This window comes from Lagenorhynchus albirostris, chromosome 10 (genome assembly GCF_949774975.1).
Source record: "Lagenorhynchus albirostris chromosome 10, mLagAlb1.1, whole genome shotgun sequence".
NCBI lineage: Eukaryota > Metazoa > Chordata > Mammalia > Artiodactyla > Delphinidae > Lagenorhynchus > Lagenorhynchus albirostris.
Genome location: NC_083104.1, coordinates 208,215 through 222,492, shown reverse-complemented (window position 1 = coordinate 222,492; position 14,278 = coordinate 208,215). Strand labels below are relative to the sequence as shown.

General features: G+C 53.4%; 1 protein-coding gene across 1 annotated transcript in view; it reads left to right on the top strand.

Moving 5' to 3' along the window:
* Positions 1–11,038, top strand: part of CFAP100 (cilia and flagella associated protein 100) — a 49,209-nt gene extending 38,171 nt beyond the window's left edge. Inside the window, exons 14-17 of the mRNA XM_060163064.1 lie at positions 7,463–7,598; positions 8,720–8,925; positions 9,922–10,015; positions 10,787–11,038. Of these exons, the coding sequence (XP_060019047.1) occupies positions 7,463–7,598; positions 8,720–8,925; positions 9,922–10,015; positions 10,787–10,900 (550 nt within the window). The 3' untranslated portion in view covers positions 10,901–11,038. The remainder of the gene's footprint in view (positions 1–7,462; positions 7,599–8,719; positions 8,926–9,921; positions 10,016–10,786) is intronic.
* Positions 11,039–14,278: the final 3,240 nt, after the last annotated feature.

Genomic DNA, 14,278 nt, shown 5'->3' with positions numbered 1-14,278 from the left:
GAAGGGACGTGCTGCCCACGTTGCACTGGTGAGAGCAAGTCGATGAGTTCAGCCTGCGTTCAGGGTGTGAGCATCTTTGAGAAGCCAAAGTGAATGGAGACTTCAGCCCATCAGGTGCCTTTGGTGGGGGAAGGGGAGGGAGGAGACCGAGGGGCACGAGGAAGTTTGGGGGTGTGAAAAGGCCCTGTGCCTCGATTATGCTGGTCCTTACACAGCGTGTACATTTGTCTAGCCCCGCCGAATACACAAAATGGTACATTTCTGATACGTAAATTAAACCGCAACCACAAAATATTATTTGGTGAATTCAGGACTTTTTAAGGCTGACTTGGCCAGTCGCCCCTGTACATTGACTGGGCGCGTAAGGTTGCAGGACGAGCCGACAGGGCATCATATATTCTCTGTCAAGGGCACCGCATGTGAGGAGTCGCATGTGACCCTGAGGGCGAACACCTCCTTGAATCGCACGCTGGCTCCCTGGCTCCCTCCCTCAGGTCCCAGCCCTTTCCCTGCTGTGAGTTGCTTGAGACGCTCACTCCCTGGGCCCTCCATTCAGGGTCAAGGAGAGCCCAGACCAGGAAGATGGGCCTGAGACACACAAGAGACACAGGACAGGCTGAGGTAAGGACAGAGCCTGAGCGCCAGGGTCAGTTCTGTGTCTCCAGACAGGGCAGAGGTGATGGGACCAGAGAGGAGCCAAGCGGAGGTGCTCAAGCCAGAGGGAACCCGAGCCCCTCCCAGCTGTGCCATAGTGACCACAGGAGCAGGAAAGAGAAAGCCTCCGTCCCTTCCTGGAAACCGCGCAAACCTGCCTCCAAGAGGGACCAGCCCAACCAGGAAGTCAGAGAATGTGCAGGAAGGAATCCAGCAGAACCCCAGCCACCATCGCTGGAGGTGAGGGTCAGCCCTGCAGTAGCTGGGGCCACCGGGCCAAGGCCAGCCACACCCAGCAGGAAGTACTGGCCCGTGCCGGCCTCGCCTGAGGCCACACGCCGTGTAGGCTGAGTCTTGGCAGCCACGCGAGGCACCTGCAGCCCACGACTGCCGCTCAGTCATGGAAGCGAGCCTCCACGGCCCGGTGGACACCAGCCCGCATGTCAGCCTCCAGCCCAGGCTCCATCCCGACACTCGATTAAAGCGACACAACTCACCTTAGGTCCCGGGACTGGACTTGCACTGACTCCCAGCTCTACAGAGAAGCCAACAAAAACTGTCATCGGAAACAGGAGAGAAAACATTCACGAAGGGGATGAGTTTGAGAAATCCTAGTAAACGTAGACGCTGTGAGGATTAGGAGAATGTCTTAACTCCTCTCTGGAGAGGCTTCACCCCGCTGGGGAAAGAACCATCGGGGCACAGGAAAGCCCACCGGGGTTAAGGGCGTGATAAGGACTGAACACGGCCGGCAATCAGGCGGGCAAAGTGGGCAGTAGGCTGGGACAGCTACCAGAGCTCCAAGGAGAAGAACAAGGTGGCACTGCAGGAGAAAGGGCAGGGCCCAGGGCTACGCCTGCAGGTGACGAGTGGGAGGAATTCCAGGTGCCAACAGACGGAAGGCAGGAGAGGCAAAAGCCAGTGCACTGGCAGGTGAAAACCGCCCTGGACTGAACCCAAGGCCCAGGTGCAGGGACAGGAGCTCACACTGGACACCTCCACAGGGATAAGACCGAGAAGAAAAAGCTACGATGCTGGAGCAGACGAGGAAGACAAACAAAACCCAGGTCCTATAAAGGAACCAGAGCCAAGCGTGTGTCATTCGTTTCCTCCAGAATCCTAATGCCAGGGTCTAGGTGAGCACGGCTCTCAAGTTTGAGGGGTGAGAAGGATCTCTTCTTCTTCTTTTTTTTTTTTTTTAGCAAGCCTCTGTTACCGTAATACTGGCTTTTGTACTTGCTGATGTATTTACCTTTATTGAGATTTTTATTTGTCCACGTGGCTTCAAGTTACTATCAGTAAGCTTTCCTTTCGCCTGGCAGGACTCCTCTGGGCCTTTCTTGCAGGACAGCTCTAGTGGTCACCAAGTCCCTCAGCTTTTGTTCATCTGGGAGTGTCTTGATTTCTCCACTTTTAAAGGACCCTTTTGCCAGATGTAGGATTCATGGTTGACTCTTTTGTTTTTTTCCTTTGAACACTTTGAATATATTGGCCTCTGTCTTCTGGCCTGCACAGTTTCTAATGAGAAATGTGCTGAAAAGCTTATTGAAGGTCCTTTGGATGTGGGGATTCGCTTCTCTCTTGCTGCTTTCAAGATTCTTTGGCTTTCGATTACCCTGTGATCGTTTGTTATAATGTGTCTCAGTGTAGGTCTCTTTGACTTCCTCATACTTGGAGTTCCTTGAGTTTCCTGGATGTATATATTCATCCAGTTTGCAAACTTTTCAGCCATTATTTCTTCAGATACATTCTCCGCCTCTTTCTCTCTCTTCTCTGTCTGTGACGCCCACAATGCGTATATTGGTCCTCTTGATGTTGTCCTACAGGTTCCTTAGGCTTTGTTTGCTTTTCTTCAGTCTTGTCTTTTCTGTTCCTCAGCCTCCATCGTTTCCATCGTCCTCTTTTGAAGATCACTGATTGTTTTTTCTCCCTGCTCAAATTTGCCTTTCAATCCCTCTAGTGAATTACTTATTTCAATGATTGTGTTTTTTAGCTCCAGGTTTTCTTTTCTGATTTCTTGTTAAGTTTTCTACTTCTTTGTGCGTATTTCCATTTTGTTCACACATCATTTTCTCGACCTTCTCCACATCTTCTTTTAGTTCTTTGAGCATCTTTTTTTTTTTTTTTTTTGTGGTACGCGGGCCTCTCACTGTTGTGGCCTCTCCTGTTGCGGAGCGCAGGCTCTGGAAGTGCAGGCTCAGTGGCCATGGCTCATGGGACTAGCCGCTCCGCGGCATGTGGGATCTTCCCGGACCGGGGCACGAACCCGTGTCCCCTGCATCGGCAGGCGGACGCTCAACCACAGCGCCACCAGGGAAGCCCCTCTTTGAGCATCTTTTAACACAGTTTTTTAAAAGTCTTGGTAGTATACCTGCCATCATGTTTTTTTAAGGAACAGTTTGTTTGTTTTTCCTGTCAATGGGCCATACTTTCTCATTTCTATGTGTGCCTTGTGAATTTTTGGTAAACCCTGAATATTTGAGTTTAATAATGTGTTAACTCTGGAAATCACATTCTGTCTCTTCCCCAGGGTTTTCTGTTTATTGTTGCCATTGTTTGTTGGTTTTGGTTGTTTTGATTGTTGTACGCTATCTTTGTGCTGAGAATCAGCCTGAGGTGAAAACTTAGGGTCTCAGGTCTTTTCTGAGACTTTCCCTTGTGGATGCTGCCACAGGGATGGAGGTGGGGGGTAGGTAGCTGTTACTGTGCTCAGTGCTGAAATGGACAGAAATGAACACAGTTTTACATCAGAGTCTTCCCTTAGAAACTGCAAGCCTCAACAGACTCCAGAGTTACAGAAGAGCTCCATCACAGTTCTGCCAGTGCAACAGTGGTCTGGATGGGGAGGTAGACTCCTGGGGCTTCCTACTCTACCATCTTCCCCGACTTCAAAATATGTTATTTTTGTTCTTTTTGCTGCTATTTCTGCAGGAAAATGGTAACTCCTTCTCTTTTGCTTGGTCTTTGAATGACCTTTATTCACATTTGGTTCTGCTTGCTTTTCTCTCTCTCTCTCTGTCTCTTTAATACCAGTTCAGCAAACTTTCTGAGTATATGTCCCCAGGTATTTATGAAGGGATTCTCTTTCTTGTTACTGTCTAAAAAACCTATTATAACTTCTCCAGTTCAGCCCAGTGGCTCTAAGAAAATTTCAAACACATAAACATATACAAAAGTAGAGAGGTGGGACTTCCCTGGAGGTCCAGTGGTTGAGACTTCGCCTTCTAGTGCAGGGGGTGTGGGTTCGATCCCCGGTCAGGGAATTAAGATCCCACACGCCTCGGGGCCAAAAAACCAAAACGTAAAACAGAAGCGATATTTTAACAAATTCAATAAAGACTTTAAAAGTGGTCCACATCAAAAAAAAAAAAAAATCTTCAGAAGTAGAGAGGATGGTATAATGAGTCTCCAGGATCCCATCACCAGCTTCACCAGTGATCAACTTGTAGCCAATCTCCCTTCACCTAGAACCCACCCACTTCCCTATGTCCCATATTATTTTTATAAATTTATTTATTTATGTATTTGTTTTTGGCTGTATTAGGTCTTCGTTGCTGCGTGCAGGCTTTCTCTAGTTGCAGTGAGCAGGGGTTACTCTTTATTGTGGTGCATGGGCTTCTCATTGGGGTGCATGGGCTTCTCATTGCGGTGGCTTCTCGTTGCGGAGCATGGGCTCTAGGCGTGTGGGCTTCAGTAGTTGTGGCACGCGGGCTCAGTAGTTGTGGCTCGCGGGCTCTGGAGCGCAGGTGCAGTAGTTGTGGTGCATGGGCTTAGTTGCTCCACGGCATGTGGGATCTTCCCAGACCGGGGCTCAAACCCATGTCCCCTGCATCGGCAGACAGATTCTTAACCACTGTGCCACCAGGGAAGTCCCTCCCATATTATTTTGAAGCAAATTCCAGGCATTGTATCATTTAATCTTTAACTGTTTCAATAGGTACTTCTAAAAAGATGAGGCCTCTTCAAATTAACCACAATACCATCATAGCATTAAAAAAAGAAATCCTTAATATTGAATATTCAAAATCCATAAACGGAGTTTTTCAATCATTAATTTGAATTAGAATCCAAATAAGATCAATACTCTGCAATCAGTTGTATCTTTAAGTCCCTTTCAACCCATAGGTTCCCTCCCTGTGTGATCACTTTTCCGGTGGCAAAATGCTCCTCAGGTGCTGTGCGTTGGATTCCCCGAGGGATCTTGCTTTTTTTTTAAATTTTAGTATTTTTTTAAATTGAAGAGTAGTTGATTTACAATGTTGTGTTAATTTCTGCTTCACAGCAAAGTGATCCTGGCACACAAACATATATATATATTTTTTAAAATATTTCTTTCCATTATGGCTTATCACAGGACACTGAACATAGTTCCCTGTGCTCTACAGCAGGACCTTGTTGTTTATCCATTCTGTATATAATAGCTTAGATCCGCTAACCCCACACTCCCACTCCATCCCTCCCTCAACCTCCTCCCCCTTGACAACCACAAGTCTTTTATCTCTGTCTGTCGTCTGTTTCTGTTTCATAGATACGATCATTTGTGTCATATTTTAGATTGCACATATAAATGATGTCATATATTTGTCTTTCTCTTTCTGACTTACTGTACTTTGTTGGACAATCTCTAGTTGCATCCATGTTGCTGCAAATGGCATTCTTTTATTCTTTTTTTTTTTTTTTTTTTTTTTTTACTTTCTGGCTGCACCCTGTGGCATGTGGGATCTTAGTTCCCCAACCAGGGGTTGAACCCGTGCCCCCTGCATTGGAAGCACGGAGTCTTAACCACTGGACCGCCAGGGAAGTCCTATTACATTCTGTTTTATGGCCGAGTAGTGTTCTATTGTATATATGCAACACATCTTCTTTATCCATTCGTCTGTCCATGGACACTTAGGTTGTTTCCATGTCTTGGCTGTTGTGAACAGTGCTGCTCTGAAAATGGGGATGCGTGTGTCTCTTTGGATTAGACTGTTGTCTGGATATGTGCCCAGGAGTGGGACTGCTGGCTCCTATGGTAGCTCTATTTTAGCTTTCTGAGGAGCCTCCACACTGCTCTCCACAGTGGCTGCATTCCCTCCCACACTGTAGGAGGGTTCCCGGGGATCTTGGTAAGTGAAGTCTCTAGCTGGGCAGGTCCTAGGTGGAGCCTGGACCCTGCGTTTCTGACAGATGTGCCGGTGATGTGCACGCTGGTCTGAAAGGACCGACACTGAGCAGTGTGTCCCTCATGCCCTGCATTTCCTGAGACTTTTCTCCTTTACCAGTGGGATCTGGTGGAAGAGAAAAGCCTGTGACCCAACAACTTGACATTTGAAGAGAACTAGTGGGGAAAAGGTACCTTTTTATCCCAATTACCTGGAGAAGAAATAGAACATCAAAATTACCCCCCGGCCCCCAACCTGGTCCACGTAGCAGAGGTGCCGGCTCTAGGGTCACTCATGGGTCCAGGCGCTGGACGTAGAGGAAGCTTTACAAAACAGGCTAGAACCGAGTGCAATCACGTACCCTTAGGAGATGCATCACTGACCCCGAACGCACCCGCCCTTTTGGTGGGCACTCAGGGTTGGAGGGGTGTCCGGCCTCTGTTGTTGTCCCGGGCAACCTGCGTGCACCCCACAAGGGCCCGGGGGGAGGGTATGTGGGAGCTGCGTGTGGCCTGTCAGACCATCTGCCTCTGAGAGCCCAGGAGAGCTGGCCAGACCAGGTCAGCATCCCTCATGCTCAGGCTTCTGGCCTCAGCCCCACAGCCATGGGGCTGCAGCCCGGGGGGGCACCGGGAGGCTGAGGCCCGTAACCCTGTGGCAGTGCGTGTGACGGACCGGTGGCCCCCAGTGGGCAAAGGAGCAGCAGCCCGTGGCACTTGGCCTGTAAAGGAGAAAATGTCAGTAGGTTCCATCAACCAATGTGCAGAGCCACAAAATCACCGTAGGGGTAAGGGACACCTCTAGGCCTCCCGGCACTGCTGGCTGAGGGGCCGATGTCCTGCTTACCCTGGCCGGGACTTGCATGCGGCCGCCCGTACAGGACGGCCCCACGACCACCCTAAGAGCCAGGATTCCTGCTCCAGAAACCCCAACATGTAATGGTCAGTGTCTGCCATGATTGTGAAAGATTTAAAAAACTTCTCAGTATATTATTTCATGTAAGAGTTGATTGTTGCTGTCCTATGCCTAAGAGAATTGAAAACGTGTCCTCACCAAGCCCTGTCCTGTCAATGTCCATAGCAGCATTATTCCCAAGAGCCTAAAGGTGGGCAGTACCCAGGTGTCCAGTGGTGAAGAAGCCATCAGCAAAGTGTGGGCTCTGCACACAGCGCACTACTGCAGAGTCATAGATGGACCACAGCGGTCACAGGAAGGAGTGAAGCTCTGGTACGCGCTACAACACGGACAGACCTGAAAACATTGTTCTGAACGAAAGAGCCAGACACAGAGGGACAAATGTCGTGTGGCTCCACGTTACTGAGATATCCAGGAGGCAAAGTAGGGGGGACGGAAGAGTGGGAGTGACCGCCTGGGTTTCTCCCCAGGTGGTGAAAATGTTCTAAAATTAGATTATGGTGACGGTTGTACGCCTTTGCAACTCTACTAAAAACAGCTGAATTGTGCACTTGTGAAGAATTTTATGGTGAATTACCTACCTCAGTGAGGCTGGTTTTTGTTTTTTTTTTTTTTTTTTTAGTGTGGATTGTTAAAGATCTTACATTTTCCTCCTGCATCTCACCAGCGCCTCTGACCCTGGGCCTCACCCAGCCCTCAGCATGCGGCAGAGGCCAGCAGGCTCAGAGAGGTGCTGGTCCCCCATCCAGGGAGCGGGAGGTCAGCCAACTGAAGCAGTGGATCAGCACGCTGATGATGTCCGTCGCCAGGGAGGAGGAGACAGCCACGGAGCTGGAGCTCAAAGCTCGCATATTCCATTTCGGCGAGTACAAGGGTGATCAGGAGGTAGGGCCTCTGGATGGACAGATGGCTGCCCGTGGGCGGTGGTGGGCAGAGGGCATGTGGCCACAGGCCAGGGTGGGAGGGTGGGGGCGTTCATGGGCACCTGCTGGGACGGGGCCCAGTGCTCAGAGCTCGGATGGTGGGAGAGCGAAGCCCCGGGGACGCGGTGCTCTGGGGCTGCCGTGGCCCCTTGCCAGCGTCCAGGCTCTGGGCCTGACCCAGGGGCACCACTGGACAAGGCCGTTGGCCTCAAAGCAGAACCAGCCATGTATTCACGCCCTGTGAACAGGCAGCTCCCCGACACACCTCCTCTATCCCTTGCTTCCTTCAGTGACTACATCAGCTTCTTAAACACACACAGTGTGTGTCTGGAAGTGACCCTGCCAGGAGCAGGGCAGGCACGTCCCCAGCCAGGCTTGGCGGGGGGGAGAGTTCTGAGGGCACAGAGGCCAGGGATGTGTCCTGGGACCGGGCACACCCCTCCTGACAGCATGCCCGGGGCCCAGGGTGTGCACCTGACTTCCCAGTTCATTCAAATTCCCGTTGAATGCCTACTGTGCGCCAGGCACCGGGCCAGGTACCTGGGATGCCCCGAGAGCAGGCCAGGCGTCCGTGCCTCCTGCAGACTGGTGGGCGCTGGCTGTGCCCTGTGCCTGGCCTGTGCATGCTGCTCCTCTTGTAACCACCCCGTGGGACAGCGGTCGTTGAGTTTTCTGAATGCCGGGACAGGCTGAGAGAGGGGAGTCCACCTGCCCAGGGCTACACAGAAAGCAGGTCACAGAACGTGGTCCTGGGGGGAGCTGAGGTCAGCGCGGGGCCAGGACAAGGCGGGCTCCTGGAATAGGGGCTGGGCCTCAGTGGGCACCCCGAGGCCCAGACGTGAGCCTCAGTAGGTGCCGGGACCCAGGATCTGGCTGACCACAAGAGGGCCAAGGGGTCAGGCACTCTGGCCAAGAGAAGTCCAGGCGTCCAGTTGTGCCCCCCCCCCACTTCCCGAGCCCCACTGCCTGCTGGGCAGGGCCCTGGGAGGTCAAAGAAGCCGCAGTGAGAGGTCTGGCAGGCTGGGGCAAGGGGCCGGCCCAGGCCCGCGTGGCCACACTGGAGGGAGGCCTCCCACCTCGCAGGACAAGCTGCTGGAGAGCCTGAACCGCAAGGTGCTGGACGTGTACCAGCACTGTGTCGGCAGCCAGCAGGAGTCCAGCCTGGGCACCGTGAAGATGCTGGCCACCATCGAGCACCAGCTGAACGAGCTGCTCGAGAACCTGGAGCGGGTGCCCCAGGTGAGGGTCGAGCAGGCCGAGAAAGCCAAGGAGAAGGAGCGCCATTTGAGGTGAGGTGCCGCTGGTCGTGCAGCTGTCTCTCAGCGGGAGGGCCCGGGGGCGAGGGACCCTCACACCCCTGCCCCGGCTCTGGGCTGGCACTGAGGACAGAGGTCGGATGCGGCCCTGCCCGCGGAGCTCCCGAACCAGCGGCAGGACCTGGTGCTGCATGCTGAGGGAGGGGAGCCGGCATCTGCGGGCGTCTGGGGGCGTCTGGGGGTCCAGACGGGACGGCACGCTCAGCCCGACGGAGAAAGTCCCTGTTTGGGAGTGGGGCGTGTGGTGGCGTCAGGGAGCCTGGGAGCCAAAGTGAGGGTGTGGCCAGCCGGCCTCGCCTCCGGAGACAAGGGACGGTGGCAGGCACTGTGCTGGCTGGACTGGAGGGGGAGAGGAGCTGCACTGCCAGAGCCCGGGGTGGGGGGCGGTGGAGGGGGAAGGCGCCCGCTCGGGAGCAGCTGAAGGGAGCCTAGGTCAGCAGGGGACGCCCGGCTCCAAAGGGAGGCCCGTGGAGCTCCCCACGGGCCCAGTGGGGTGCAGGCCAGTCCCTGGCCACCTGGTTCATTCGGTCCCAGCAGAGCCCCGAGACACGGTCACTTGCAAGCAGCCATGTCTCTGCCACATGCACAAGGGCTCTTCTTGTGTGTCCGTGGGCCCTGCTGGAGCGGGCACTGGACAGAGGTTTGACGGCCACAAGTACAGAGGACGACACGGGACCCTAGAGCTTGCTGGGGCCTGGGCCTTCAAGGGCGGCGATGGGGGAGTGGATCGGTGACCAGGGATGACGAGCTAGGAAGTCGGGTCTCCCGGGGGCATGAGCCCAGTGCCGCGACCTGCACGGAGCAAGGGTCAGAAGCCAGGCCCTGCCCCCTGGCAGGGAGGTGGAGAGGAGTGGACAGTTTTCTCAGAAGATGGAGGGCTGTGGCCTGAGGGCCGTGTGGGAGGGAGCTGGTGACTCGGTGGCCTTCCCTGGGCCTCTGGTCATGAACCCCTCTCTTCCTGCCCCCGAGACTCCGGGAAGAGAAGCTAATGCTGCAGAAGCAACTGCAGGAGGAACGTGTACAGCGGGCCCGGGCCCGGGCCCAGGCTGAGGTCAAGAAGAAGGTGGGCGAGGTGGCCCTGGGGAGGCGCCGGGGCCCGGGAGGGGTGATGGCCTGCAGCCCCCCCGGCTCGCCCCCTTCTGCAGATGCTCTTGCTGAGGTCCTCGGGGGGAGATGGGCCAGCAGAGCGGGGTCAGGGTGGAGCAAGTTCTCCCGTTCCAGGCCCGCCGCCCCACCTGCCCCTCGGGACCTGCTTCCTCTGGGTGCCCTCCCAGCCCTGCCCGGCTGCGGGCCCTCCGCCCAGAGCGCTGGCGCCCACAGCTCAGCCCCCACCCCAGGGTCCCACCTATGTTTCAGCCAGACCACAGGCCAAGGTCATCATCCCTCAGTAAGGGCCCCCCAACAGCTGCGTCCTCCACCACAGCAAGTGGGCTGGAGTGGCCTCTGGCCTCCGGCCCCGGCGTCAGGATGCGTGGTCCCTAAAGCAGGCCTGAGCATCCACACGGCCCCAAGGACAAATGAGGACACTGCGGGGTCTCCCGTAATCCTCGCGGCAGGAGAGACGGGCCCTGCAGCCTGGCGTTTCCCCTGAGTTTCCAGGTTTCCCCCCTTCTCTCCCGACGCCCGGCTCATCCCGGGGGGCAGGTCCGGTCCAGGCTGGTTAGACTTCCTCCCCCCCAGCGCTCACAGTGGCCCCGGCCCGCCTGCTGACCACGAGTGACCAGAGAGGCTGGCATGGGCCCTGGGCTCCTGGTGCACTCGGGCCAGGTGTCCAGACCTCGGCGCTGGGGCTCTGCGGTCAGGGCGCAGGCTCACGGCGTGCCCGTCCCCACAGAGGGGCAGGAGGCTGGTGTGCCGCTCGCGGCCACCTGCCCTGCAGAGCAAGGAGGCGCCCAGGCACGAGCTGGTGGACAAGGACCAGGTGGAATGGCTGTTCTTCTTCACATAGCCCACGGGCCACCTGCTGCCTAAGGAGAAGCAGAGGCGGCGGGGCTGACGCCCCAGGACACGCCAGCACTGGCGCCATGCCCCCCGCTCCCACGCCGTCCCTTCAGTCTCACGCGAAATAAAAGCTATGTCGCTCTGGTACCTCAAGGCCTGTTTCAGGAGGCAGACGCTCTAGCAGAATGTCAGTCTCCCCTCGTTCGTCATCTAAATCAGCAAATAATGAGAGAGGAGCCCATTTTGCATGTCCATTCAATTAGCTGCTGAGACAGAGAGTTCCTTCCTAAGGTGAGGGCTGGGATAAACCCCAGCTCCATCCTGAGACGAGGTGTAGGATCCAACCCGGTTCCACCCTGAGGTGAGGTGTGGGATAAAACCCAGAACTACCTGAGATGAGATGTGAGACCAACCCCAGTTCCACCCTGAGGTGAGGTTTGGCATCAACCCTATCTCTACCCTGTTGTGAAATGTGGGATAGACCTTAGCTCCAACCTGAGGTGAGATGTGGGATCACCCCTAGTCCCCACGGAGCTGAGGTGTGAGAATAACCCGAGTTCTACGTGAGATGCGTATGGTGAGGTTAAACCCCGTTCTACCCGAGGTAAGGCGTGGAATCAACTAGGGTGAGGTGGGGGACCCCCTGCAGCTCCATCCTGAGGTGAGGTGTTGGGTCGCACACTGTTCCACCCTAACTGGAGGAGGTGTGGGATCGGCCCCAGCTTTTCACCATGGTGAGGTGTGGAAACAGCCCAGGTTGAACCTGAGTTGAGGTGTGGGATCCACACGAGCTCCACCCTGGACAGAGGTGTGGGATGAACCCCTGTTCTACTTGAGGTGAGAGGTGGGATTAACCCCACTTCAACCCTGAGGTGCGGTGTGGGATCAACTACGATTTGATCCGGAGGTGACGTGTGGCGTCAAATCCAGTTCTAACCTGAGGTGAGGTGTGGAATCAACTGCAGTTCCACCTGCACTTGAGGTGTGGGATGGACCCCAGTTCTACCCTGGGGAGAGGTGTCGCATCAGCTCCAGCTCCACCTGCAGGTGATATGTGGGACAAGCCCAGTTCCCCCTTGACGTGAGGTCTGTGGTCAATCCAGTTTCACTCTGGGTGAGGTGTGGGATCACCCCAGGTCCATCTGTATGTGAGACATGGTTGATTGGCCCAGAGTGATCGGGCAAGACCTGTCTGTTGGATGGAGCGGAATGCATATACATAGAGTATTTATTGCAGACATTGAGTGTGCCTGGATTGAATGTTGAATTAAAAAGTTTTCTTTCTAAAGAGTAAAAATTGGATTTTGCAGAATGAGTGTATCTGAGAAGTTGGTTATTTGCACACATCCTCTGTAAACAGCGGTTTTAAATGCACGCAGTGAGGGTGCAAGTAGGCACACCTGAATGGTACCGAGTGAGTCATAAGGCGTGAAGGCTGGCTTGCGCAGAGCGTGGGTGCAAACAGTGGCTGTTGAATGAGTCCTGAGACTCCCTCTGGCAGCGTGTCCTCGTTGGGTGGGGATGGGTGGGGAACATGAAGACACGGGGTCGGGTCAGATCTTAGAGGAGCAGCCAAACAGCTCTGTCCCTGTCCCTTCCCTGTCCAGGAAAGGGAAACCCCAGAACACTGAGAGGAGAATCAGGAGGGAAGAGGGCTCTGGGTCACAAATGGGACTGCTTGTATGTTGTTATTTTAGGGTCCATTTTGTGAATGTGTGTTTTCACTAAGAAATCACCAATTTCCTCTAGATCTTTAGTCTGATGCAATATGTTTCTCTTATTCTACAGAATTGTCACATTTAGTGAACAAACACTGATACTTTATTATGAACGGAAATCCATATTTTATTCAGTTTCCCTTTATTCTACCTCTTCCGTTCCAGTATCCCATCCAGGGCAGCACATGACATGTAGTCATCATGTCTGTTTAGTCTCTTCTGGGCTTTGACAGTTTCTCAGACTCACCTTGTTTCTATGACCTTGACAGTGTGGAGGAAGACTGATCAGGTTGGTGTTTTTCTTGTGATCAGACTGGGGTTATGTGTCTTGAGGAGGCAGGTCACAGAGGTCAGGTGCTTTCTCATCACTTTATGTTAAGGGAATAGGCCTCAAGGCAGCTTATCACTGTTCGTCTTACTTGGACTCCTGGCTAAGTTATCATGCGTCAGCGTTTCCCACAGTGAAGTCACTTGCTTCCCTGTGTCCATACTGTGTGTCTTCTCTTGGATGAACTTAGCTTGGGCAACCCACACTTCTGCAGAAGGGAGTTACCTTCACCTCCTTGGCGGATGGCTGAGTGTCTGCATCAAATACGTGGATTCTTCTGCATAGGAGATTTTTATCCAATCTGATTTTAAAAAAGAAACCTATGCAATCACTTATTTCTCCCAGTGTGGACACCTGGGTAGGTATTTTAATCTCTTGGTTATAACCCAGCACTAGAGTTTTTGGTTGCTGTTTATTCCTGCTTTGGCCATTGATCCTTTCCCTTTGGGTCCTGTTTCATTTGACATCCTTCCATCTCCTTGCAGGGATGATATATATATATATATATATATTTTATTTTTGCCTGCTTTGACTACTTCTTGGGCCCCATTTCTATGAGACCTCTGTGTGCAGGAATTAAATTTGTTTCTTTTTCTCCTGTTGACCTGTCTTGTGTCAATTTTATTCTTAGTCCAACCACAGGAACTCAGGAGGGAGAGAGGGAAAAAGGTCTCCCTCCCCAACAGTATTACCGTCAGCACAGTAATTCAAATTATGTAGAGAGATTCCTATTTGTCCTCATTTAAAAATGTTAAATATAAAAGTTGAGTTGAATGTTATCTGCCTTTTCTTACATCTAAACAACAGTATACACACCTAATTATAAAGATTTCTGTGTGGAACTGTCTGTACCCATAGTAAACGAAAGGTGAGTTTATAATAATACCTCCAACATGATCCATTCTTACATGGATACTATACATCTTCCCTTGTGATCCCGAAACCTGTTCTCTGTGCACCAATGCTGAACTGAATTTTGGAGACCGAGTTTTGGGTGAACTAGAAGTACAGGGAACTATACTCAGTACTCTGTAGCCAAGTTACGACGTCTTGCATTTACGGGGCCTTAACGATCTAATGTCCTAGGAAGGGGGGACTGCACCAGGGTTCCTCTGCGTGTGAGCTGCTCTGCATGCAGGGGCTCCAGGCCGGCCAGTTTCAGGGGCAGCTGCAAAGTGAACCCTTCCAAACCGTGCACTCTGCTGCGCCCTGGACGCGGGGGCACATGTCCCTGTTTGGGAGCCTCTGGTGTCAGCTGAGTTCTCCCCAGCACACGTGGAATTGTGCTTTTGTGGTCGACACAAAGGTTGGGGTTCTCGGGCACATTGTAGGGGTGCCC